Raw genomic sequence first — 11,801 nt, forward strand, 5'->3', positions numbered from 1 at the left:
CTGGACCAATCTGGGAACTAAATCATTAGCAATAGCTTTCTTCACAGATGTGTTCATAAAGGTGTCTACTATCACCTCTGAACTTTTTCAATCACAACTCCCTTGGGAAACATTGTGGGAGCCAATCAAAGTTGGGGGTATTGGGATACCTGGGCCTGGGATTAAAGGGGATAAAAATGGCCAATATGAGCATATGAGGTGTGTAATTAGGGTATTTTTGGGCTGCTGAATCCATTCCAACCATGAGTTTTCAGTTAAAATGACTCCTTGGCCATAAAATAGGCCTTAATCATGTCATTCGAGTTTACCTGTGTCCTATTAGTCCCTATGTTTTAAACCCTGTGTTCGAGTGTTCCGTGTCAGATTGTATCATGTTATCCTGTGTGTCATGATGTGCGCTTACCCGCCTGATCTTGAATAGTTTTCATGAATTCAAACCTTACTCCAACCATTTTTTAAATTGCCAATATTATGTCTTGTGGACGGACACACACGCTATTTTATGGCCAAGGAGTCATTTTTACTGATAGCTAATGGTTGGAATGGATTCAGCAGCCCAAAAATACCCTAATTACATACCTCATACGCTCATATTGGCCATTTCTTATTTTTCCCCCTTTAATCCCAGGCCCTCGGGATACCCCCAACTTTGATTGGCTCCCACAATGTTTCCCAAGGGAGTTCAGAGGTGATAGTAGACACCTTTATGAACACATTTGTGAAGAAAGCTATTGGTAATGATTTAGCAGTAAGAGCGAGATCATTTAGCGACCTACAACCGGGTCGCAACGTGGTCGGTAGTTTTCAGCGACCGGGTCGCTAAATCGAGCGACCGGGTCGCTAAATCAACCGACCGGCCCGGTAAATCACCGACCGCGCCGCTAAATCGACCGACCCGGTCGCTAAATCTACCGACGGTCGGGAGGTTGCGTCGGCAGGTTAGTTACTGAGGTAAGGTTACTGAGTTTAGGGTTAGGGTTAGGGTTAGGGTTAGTAGCCCTGTCGGTGGAAAAGCGACCCCGGTCGCTGGATTTGCCTACCCGGTCAGATGTTTTAGGGTCCCGGTCTGTGGATTTAGCGACCCGGTCGGAAGATGTTGCGTCCCGGTCGTTGGCTTTAGCGTCCCGGTTGGTCGATTTAGCGACCCAGTCGATGGATTTAGCGTCCCGGTAGGTGGCTTTAGCGTCCCGGTCGTTCGATTTAGTGACCCGGTCGCTTGATTTAGCGGCACTGTCGGTGATTTACCGGCCTGGTTGGTAGCTTTTGCGACCCGGTCGCTGAAAACAACCGACCGCGTTGCGACCCGGTTGTAGGTCGCTAAATGATCTCGTCCTCTCTCTGATTTAGTTCCCAGATTGGTCCAGCACTTGGCTAACTTTCCCTTACTAAAACTATGGCGGAAAGTTGGGATTGAGTCTTGAGCTCAGCTCTGACTGCAAGAAGGAGTTTATTCCGCAGTTTGTGAGCCAGGAGGGAGAAGAGTCTAACTCTAGTACATTATACATGTGGAGCGTTGTGCAGGGTAGGCTCGAACAATAAAGTATAATGCTCTCACACACACGCACACAAACCGTACATACTGTATATACTGTACGTTAAAGACCATGGAGACAGGTGTGATGAAAGTATCCCCAACATCAATGAGGTTTACAGGCTCATTTACAATGCAGAGTGGCTCTGGGGTGTAACACAACACTCCACATCCTCATCGTAGACACTAAAGGACATCCTGTATTGGAGATGTCAATAGCCGGCAGGCCTATACACAGTATATATTTAAGACTGAGCCATGGTGTACAGTTGAACATGCTACAGTGGTGACCCCATGGTTTTGGGCTTCCCCCTTTTTAAAGCCCTCTGTTCTGTTGTTTTATGATGTTTTTTTTTTTATATATATATATATATTCTGATTTACTGTATCTGGAGATCAAATCTCTCATAGGACCAAAGATCACAGACCTGGCCAGTTGGCCGACAAATCAAATACATCAGGTTACACAATAATACGACCTAACGCAAAATTTAAAAACACAATAATTCACCTTCTCTCTCTCTGTGTGATAGTAATCTCACTTCTTTTATTACATTATCTGCTATTCTCTATCTCTCTCTGCCCCTTCCCCCCCCATCTCTTTCCTTCATTCTCTTTCTCCCGTCTCTCCACCAGCTCAGAGTGTGTGTGTGTCCTTGGTTCAGCACTTCGCCGCGGTGCAGGTGTGTTGGACATGGTGTTCGAGTCTCCCTCCCAGCTGATTTCCTGTGGTTACGACACCTACATCCGCCTGTGGGACCTCCGGCTGAGCCCCAGGTACAGCACCGTACGCGTGTATCAAAACAACATCCCGCTTCCAGCAGTGGAATAATAGATAATAATAATAGATCCACAACTTGTTCTCCCCTCAACATCAAATATCAAAAGTAGCTACAAGCTCACAATGCGTTGAAACGCATCACGTTGTAGCATGTAGATATGTTTCACCAAATGTTTTACCCAGAATAGGGATTCTAAGGTTAATCCCTATTTTTCCAAAACTGAGAGGGAGGGCACTAAGAGACTCTTCAGAGGGCTATGGTGCCCACATTGATGCCGACATCCTGGCTTACACCAGGCAGGGAGCGATAACATGGCTCCACTTATTTTTGGGGGAATGAGGGGATTTGGGTGGTGAGGTCTGGCTTGGGCGGTGGGGTGGTGGTGGGGGGGGCGACTGTATTTCGGGGAAGGATCAGTCAAGTAAGACAAATGTGATCTGATTGGCAGCTAGCTCTGGGGAGTTTAGTGAAAGGGGGTGGGATCGGGGTACTGATGGAGGAAGGCTGTGGGGGACCCCTCTTTAGACATCAATAATTCAGAGACACACACACACACACACACACACACACACACGCACGCACGCGCACACACACACACACACACACCCACACACACACACACACACACACACAATCTCTCACACTCATACACCCACCCACGCACACGCGCGCGCACACCCACCCACACACACACACACACACACACACACACACACACACACACACACACACACACACACACACACACACACACACCTCAAATCAACCCGCTCTCTTCTCAAAAGTCTCCCAGGTTTGTCTGGCAAGGAAAATGGGAACTGGAAGATGGTAACAATTCCTTTCCAATTCAAAATAAATAAAAATAAAATAAATAAAAAAAACGAACAAAAACTACACCCTCTTGGTGGACTGCAGACATCCCTTTATTATTAAATTCAGGTTAATTCCATTCAGTGTTCATCCAAAACTGTATTGACCCCTAAGGGACAGGTCATGTATTGTGAATGTGGAGATGAAAAGTAAGCTGTATATGTTAGTGGGTTGTGTTGTTATTCTGGGCTCTCATCGGCACCTTGAGGACACAATGACAAGGAGTGACCTCAACCTCAGTGGACAGCAAACATTCGGTTGTGTATTTGTAGGTATCGTGTGTGTGTGTGTGTGTGTGTGTGTGTGTGTGTGTGTGTGTGTGTGTGTGTGTGTGTGTGTGTGTGTGTGTGTGTGTGTGTGTGTGTGTGTGTAGTGTGTGTAGTGTGTGTGTGTGTGTGTGCGCGCGTGCGCTCGCGCTCGCATGTGTGTGTACTGTGTATGTGTGTGTGTGTGTGTGTGTGTGTGTGAGAGAGTCCAGACGTGTCTGCTGCCCTGCTGTCTGCCTGGTCCCTCCCCATCACTTATTGATGATGCCCCACTAATGGAGAATCGATCCGTATTGGCAGAACCCCCAAAATACTTCCCCTCTATCAACCTAGCCCTCCCACTAACTCAGGCAGCCTGCACACGCGCACACACACACACACACACAACCTCTGTTTATTTTTATGTTGTCGTGATATTATTTACAGTACAGTATTTCTGTATGTCTTCTTTTTAAGAAAAGTGATAGCGTGCTCAACATTCTTGATACAAGAAACCCTTTTTCACTCCAATTCTAGCATAGTGAAAATGTTTTACGTTGTGTGGGGGTAATGAAGTTACCTTGTTCTCTATTCTATTCTATTCTATTCTATTCTATTCTATTCTATTCTGAGCAAACAGGAAGTGTGTGATGGAGTGGGAGGAGCCTCATGACAGCGCACTCTATTGCATCCAGACAGATGGAAATCACATGATCGCCAGTGGCTCCGCCTACTATGGTGTCGTGCGGCTCTGGGATAAACGGCAGAACGATTGCCTACAGGTGTGCTTCTGCGTGTGTGTACGTTTTTAAAGCTACACAACTCTCATTAGTTTTTTTTATAACGGTGCTTTTTTTTTTTTTTTTTTTTTTCCAATTTTTTCTTGTAGTTTTTCCAGCTTTCGTCAGACCCAACTAGCAGTCCGGTCTACTGTCTGAGGTTCAACCACTCTCACCTGTATGCAGCCCTGGCCACATCCCTTCTCTCCATGAACTTCAAACACGCCCAGCGCCATGGCAGATAACACACACCCTCACAGAAGGACATGTTGTATTTCTTTATATTTAACTTATTTATTTATCTGATAGGAGTGTGTATGGACCGTTTTCCAGAGCACTGCCATGTAGCTGCGGGGTCGCTGTGCAAAGCGGTGCAGTTATGGTTTCCGCTCTAAGAAATCGGTCTATAGACAAGAAAACAAGGTCAGAGAGGAGAGAGACATGTGAGACAAGACTTGAACCCGGTTCCTTGTGCTCATAGGAACATTATGGTCGGTCTACCAATTGGCTGAGCCACCAGTCACCCACACAGAAGCAAGTTCTACAGTATAGTCACACACTCTCACAGAGGGGAATACACACACACACACACACACACACACACACACACACACACACACACACACACACACACACACACACACACACACACACACACACACACACACACACACCAGCCAGTCTGTGAGACTGTATTATTTGAATAAAGCTGTCTATTTTGTCAATAAATGTGGTATTTTGTTAATAAATGTGGAGGTGTTCATACATTTGGGGAAGGAATTCAACTCCAACATATCGTGTTGTGCATATAGCAGCATGACTTGCAAGAACCTGGACCTGAGCATGTTGACAACACGCTGTGAGCTTGTAGATCTGCCATTTTTGAAAAAAGTCGTGAAAATCTTTGAATAAATGTATTTTCAAAGCGAACGTTTGTAACTCAAATTCTGCTTTTGGGGGGTCCCTGGAACTAAATATTTTGAGATGGGAGTCTGTGGCCAAATAAATATAATTTTGGGGGTCCTTCACATGAAAATGTTTGAGAACTACTGACATAGTAGTCTCTCAAGAACAGACTAACTGAGCTCCAGTTAAGTGAAAAGGACCTTTTCTTTGACGATGGCTAGCCAGATTGCTGACATAGAAACATAGGTTTTTCTAAAAATCTTAAAAGGATTCAAAAGACACTTATAGAATCGGGTCAAAAATCTAATTTTCACGATTTTTCTAAAATAGTTAAAGCATAAAATAATGATACACCATAATGTGTACCCGTTCTAAATGGGTTTTAAGTTAGATTTATACTTGGTTACAGATCTACTTTATCAAACAGGTTCACTTTGCTGGGAAGGAATTCTCGGACCGAATACAATAATCCATCCATAATGATAAAAGAAAAGAAAAGAATACCCAAAGTTCCCCCCAAAAATAACTTCTTTCTATTGATTACTCACCCCATGGAGACTTGAATTCATGGATATGTTTTTGTTTTTGTTTCATTCCTAAGCCAATAATCTGACATGGTTCCCTATGGAGACACAAAGAGCCTCCTTTCCCTATGGATTCACAAAGAGTCTCCTCAAATTATTGACTTAGGACAAAAACAAAATAAATATCCATGAATTTAAGTCTCCATGGCGTGAGTAATTGATATAAATTTGTTTTGGGAGAACTATCCCTTTAAGTGTTAGGGACATAGGAACCTACACACGTAGGAGCGATTTGCACCGCTCAAAAACGCAACATTGTGGAAAACTATTCTGGTGGAAATTGGCTTGGCTTAGTTGGGGAGTTGCGTAATGATTCCAAGAATCGGAATCCAAGAGGAAATTAACTTTGGTTGAAGAGTTATAGGGTAAAACGTGAATCTGCCTGTTATAGCACCACCATGAGGCCGATTTGAATAATGTAGGGTGGCCTTTGCACATTAATGTGCAAGTTTCACGGCAATCAGATTGGGGCATGTTGTTCAAAACGCTCCACTCCTGCAAACTTTAAAAGCCAATCAGGATTCAGGATGGAATATGAAAAATTCTACAGATCTTATAGACGGGTTTCTTGTTTACAAACATTGAGACTAAATGCACAGGTGACTGTATCATGTAATCAATTCCGTCCAATCCCCAAACCTGTTGTTTTGGGGAGCGCTGGTTTCATTGGCTAATTTTGGTACCGACCCTGCGCACGCATCTAGTTCTTATCAGTGTAATGTGGACCAGAAACCCGTCTATAGAGATAATGTTTACCGATCTACGTGATGGTGCCTCCTAGTGGTCCCTGGTCGCTATAACCACTAGTTTATATGTGAAACATTTGGGGCAGAGGTTCTGCTCTGGCCTTCAGGGACTGTAATAGACCTATCTCCCAGCGCCAGGTCACTCAGAGTCAAATCTGACGGTCAGCTGTATATAAAGGCTTCACGGTATATCACAGTATTGCATTTGCTGTGTTGCCACCAAAGTTGTGGAACAAACCCATTGAGGATAAAAGCTGCCCCACCCAAAGGACTTGGAAAAACATGCTTACGGTAAGACCCACCTTTTCATTGTAGAGGACCTGTGTGTGTGTGTGTGTGTGTGTGTGTGTGTGTGTGTGTGTGTGTGTGTGTGTGTGTGTGTGTGTGTGTGTGTGTGTGTGTGTGTGTGTGTGTGTGTGTGTGTGTGTGTGTGTGTGTGTGTGTGTGTGTGTGTGTGTGTGTGTGTGTGTGTGTGTGTGTGTGTGTTGTTGTCCAGTCTAGTCTTCTTTGTCTTGTCCTAAGTTTTCTGTGTTTACAGCGCCATCTGGTGTAGGCCACGCTTCAGCTGGATATTTCTTTAGGGCTTACAACAAACTTTGAGCACTTGGTGCCAAGATGTAGGCCACGCTTCAGAGCCAGACAAAGCCAGATGTTGGAGCTTAGCTCCTTTCAGGAGCACCGCGCTCTAAAGACCATAACATTACAATCATAGTTATAGTCCTATAGACACACCCCAATTTAATTATATAAATCTGACATGTCACGTTCAAATGAAGAAATAGGGGGCACGGTGGGCGCAGTCAGTAGTGCTGTCGCGTCGCCTCACAGCTGGAAGGTCCTGGGTTCGATTCCTGCTGGGGGCATGGTCTCTCCTCTGCGTCATCAGTGCCCATACCCTAGGTGGGGTTGGCGAAAGGGCCATTCGGTGAGGAGTTTGCATGTTCTCCCTGTGTCTCCTAGGGTAGGTAGGTACCCTCGCAAAAAACATGCAGTAATCCTGGTCTGTATACTGCCTCCCCCTGGCCAGCCGGGGCGCCTAATGGAGGGGAAAGGAACTGGTTGGAATAATGTGTTTCTTCCACGCGCTACGTCCAACCGGGGAAACTCCCCCTTGTCAGGTGAAAAGAAGCAACTTGGACTCCTCATGCATAGAAGGAAGCATGAGGTCAGTCCGTTGTCTCCCCAGGTTGGCAGAGGGAGCGTAGCGCCCAGGATTACATTAGATAATTGACACTGGGTGAAAAATGGGTTACAAAATCATGGAATAAAAATTGTAAGCAAAAAAAAAAAAATCCTTTTTGGCGACAGAGGTTGGTGGGTCAGACCACCAGTGTTGTGTGGGTTAAGTTACGTTACCTGATGGATGATAGCCAACAGCCGGTCCATGCCTTTGTGGGAAAACATGACAACAAAACGTTAGGAAATGCTACCGTAACAGTCTGACTATTACCCCCTTACCCCTGTTTAGTGTGTGTTGTTATTGTTATTGTTATTATTTAGGCCTATGACAATTCATAATAAACTTTTCCATTAAGCAAGGACTGCTACGACCAACCGACCTGGTCGAGGCACACAGATGCAGAGGAATGGATGTTTGCATTGCTACAGACTACAGAGATGAAGGCAAGGTAGGTATCAACACACCCACAACACTTGGGCCTTTGTTCGGACACGCTATAGTTTGAGCTAACTATGCTTGCTGCCGATGATACTTAACTCGGCATGCACGTCGCTGGTTAACTGAGGGAGTACCGTGCCCGGCGTTGAGTTGGTCAGATAAATGGTTGTCGACGGCCGCAGAGTAGAAAAGCGGTGGATTAGTGGATCTCCAAAAGAAAATTGATAAAAGCAGCAATTTAACATTGGTCTATGCATATCATTTATGCTGCTCTGAGAGCAGCATTGACAAAGCGCCCCCATAGCAGAAATGTAACATTGTTCTATGCATAGAACAGTTGACAAAATGCCTTAAGAGCAGCAATTTAACATTGGTCTATGCATATCATTCATGCTGCTCTGAGAGCAGCATTGACAAAATGCCCCCAGAGCAGCAATTTAACATTGGTCTATGCATATCATTTAAGTTGCTCTGAGAGCAGCATTGACAAAGTGCATATGGAGTAAGGCTGAAGTCATCAAAATTATGTTATAGACTTGCCTATACTCGTATTTGGGTATGCATTTCCAACTTGAATCGTTCCCAAGTAGGCCTAGTGTCTAACTATCCATCCGTCTATCTATCTTATTGGTATCTATCTTATTTTACCCGCGATACGATATGCATCACGATACATGGTTGACAATACGTTACAGTACATGGACGATATTGGTTAATTCATTACGATACAATTCAATGATTTAAAATCGATACGCTATTTAGCAACAAAAAAACAAAGACCTGTGAAACATGTGGAGAGTGCAGGGTTCTTTAAGGGGAAAATGTGTTATGGATATAAATAAGTAAACGCTGATTCTCTGGCAAATACACGGATATTTGAACACATATGAACACACCCACGCTATCTATCTATACTTAATTGTAATTTAAGTAGTGTTCAGTGAACTGGTATGGTGACTGGAGCTCTGTAGCCATTGATGCTGAAGAGAATCAGGGCTGGCTGAGAAGGACTTATGTGTTGGACTTGAGAAGCATGCTGGAGCCTGCTGATGAAGGACTAATCCACTGGCCCCAGGGTGAACATAATATTGTAGCGTCTCACAAGTTCTCTCCCCTTTCCTACTCTCTCTAGTCTATTTCTTATGCTCTGCATGCCTGTCTAGCTCTCTCTCTCCATCTCTCTCCCTCTCTCGTCTTCTTATCTGCCTCCTGTCGCTGTCTCTGCAGAACTTGACTTCTCTTTTACTCTCCGCCTTACTCTCTCTCCCTCCCGTCTCCCCCTCATCCCTCTCTCTTCCCCCTCAGAGAACACACAGGTTGTCGTCCACAGACCATCGCTCTTTGAGTTGCTCTGTGCTTGGATCCCCACGCAGCCTTTGAAGGGATCAAGGCACATTAGCCCCCCCTGACAGGACCCAGCCCGTCACTGGGGCAACGCACTGTTTTGCGTTTACAATACGTTTGACCCCGCCACCTGGGATCACACGACGGCGAGGATTCGCCTGTTTGACCCCCAAATCCCAACCTCACAATGCCAGGGATCCATTTGACGGACATAGATCAAATTTACGCACACACACGTCTGGCATATCAAAGATGGGGATATATACAAACCCCACATACAGTACACCTGGCATGTCAGGAGGAGGGGAGGGGAGAGAGGAAGAGAGACGAAAGGGTCACTTTGGTGCAGAATTCGGGGTGTGTGTGAGAGAGCGAAAGAGTGGCAGAGAAACGTACGTGTGTGTGTGTGTGCGTGCGTGCGTGCGTGCATGCGTGCATGCTTGCGTGTGTGCGTGCGACAGGAGGACAATCATGCTCGTTTCGAGAGATTGACGATGATGGTGTGTGTGTGTGTGTGTGTAAGGAGGCAGAGGGCATTAGATGCTGCTGTGTGTGAGACAGAGAAAGGCTAAATGAAAAGCCTGTGAATAAGTGGGCGCATTTGTGTTCTTAGATTTCATACAATTAAGGACTTGGTGAGGACAAAGTCAGAGAGAGAAGGATGAGGCTGGCAGGGCACTGCGTCAGGCACCCAGAACTATAAAGGCAAGCAAATTGACTAAATGGGAGCCAACCCAGGGCAAAGCCAGGTGGGGCAAGAAGCGCACCACCTACAGTAGTAGATGCACTGCAGCGCAAAGGGTGGAGGGCAGCGATCCCAAGGTTGGTGTTGGCTCGAACACACTCGCATCGCATCATGGAAGGGCTCAAACATGGGCTCTCTCAGAGGCATGTTAAAATGTTGGTTACTGCATCCTTCCCTTTCATAAAAACTGTGTATGCGTTCACTCAAGTGTGTGATGGTCCCTGCCATGTACTGTACATTATTGGAGAGGTCTCTGTTGATTCGATCCTCCCTACTGGCCATTTAAATGAATGATATATAATGGGGCCACTTGCAATATCCTCATGGCCCATCAGTGGGCCCTGGCTCACAGGTTGAGAACCACTGTATTAGATCATATGGAACGCAGGGCCATCATCCATTAGCTAATATGTCAGAGCCACATCAGAATGGCCAGGGCCCGGACACACATTGCACACCCATGCAGGAGATGTTTAGGCCCCAAAGGATGACCCAGAGTTAAATTAATCATAGGGGCAAGGGATCTTGGAGTTTGTGTGTGAGTGTGTGTGTGTGTGTGTGTGTGTGCGTGCGTGTGTGTGTGCGTGTGTGTGTGTGTGTGTGTGTGTGTGTGTGTGTGTGTGTGTGTGTGTGTGTGTGTGTGTGTGTGTGTGTGTGTGTGTGTGTGTGTGTGTGTGTGTGTGTGTGTGTGTGTGTGTGTGTGTTTCCATCCATCTCTGGACATGGGCCACATGTCTGGCCCCACCAACCCCACTAAATGTATTTGGTGTTTGGTCCATCCTGTCTCTCCCTTCATCCAATACAGCAAACAAGTCACAGAAATGGGCTTATTTAAAAAATAGCCAATTTCTGCCAGAAATGTCATCACATTCCTGCGCCAGAAATGTCATAGAAATTACTATTAGCTTTAATCACTTAACCACTAACCACTAACACACACACACAAAAGTAAATCTAAATTGTTGGTCGAACAAACTAATAGCCAGTAGGTTTGGTCGCCAGTGTTAAATTTGTTATAAAGTATGATTGTAAAATAAGCTTCAGCACCTATTCTGTTTCCTTCCAAACAGCTTCTCCCTGTGTGTTGCGAACATGAGTAATGTGCCTCTTGCCTGTGCGTGTTTCCCTCTCTCTCTAGTGTCAGTCCTGTTTGGGGTGTGAGATAAAAAGAGGAGGAGGTGGAGGAGGGTGAGACAGGGAGCACCTGCACACTCCTCACACTCAACCAGGTGAATGGAGCTTAGGCAGCAGACAAACATTCTCACCTCTCTCTCTCTCTCTCTCTCTCTCTCTCTCTCTCTCTCTCTCTCTCTCTCTCTCTCTCTCCCTCTCTCATCTGTCAGTCTCATCTCTGACATGTTTGTTTTGATGACATCATCCATTTTTGTAGGTGCTACATCACAAAGCTACTGTCTTCTCTGTGAGGGTCCTTGTCCTCCTATGTTCATGGGATGAACATAAAGTCAGGGTTTTAGAGTATTTTTGGCGCCGCCCCGAAAGAGATCTTAGCCAGTGCCAAAATGATAATAAATAGAGGATACACATAAACACAGGATTTATATGTTGGCTCAGGCTAGGTGTATATTTTTTCTTGCAGTCATTTGAGCATTAATTATACTACAGTTTGAACAGTTTGTGTTGCCTTCCAAGT

General features: G+C 45.4%; 1 protein-coding gene across 1 annotated transcript in view; it reads left to right on the forward strand.

Annotated features, from left to right (window-relative positions):
* The window catches only part of fbxw4 (F-box and WD repeat domain containing 4), a 49,335-nt gene extending 44,455 nt beyond the window's left edge, over window positions 1-4,880 (forward strand). The window contains exons 7-9 of the mRNA XM_080741151.1: window positions 2,168-2,308; window positions 4,069-4,210; window positions 4,318-4,880. Of these exons, the coding sequence (XP_080597277.1) occupies window positions 2,168-2,308; window positions 4,069-4,210; window positions 4,318-4,452 (418 nt within the window). The 3' untranslated portion in view covers window positions 4,453-4,880. The remainder of the gene's footprint in view (window positions 1-2,167; window positions 2,309-4,068; window positions 4,211-4,317) is intronic.
* Window positions 4,881-11,801: the final 6,921 nt, after the last annotated feature.

The sequence above is a fragment of the Nannobrachium achirus genome, assembly GCF_963921795.1.
Source record: "Nannobrachium achirus genome assembly, chromosome: 13".
Taxonomy (NCBI): Eukaryota; Metazoa; Chordata; class Actinopteri; order Myctophiformes; family Myctophidae; genus Nannobrachium; species Nannobrachium achirus.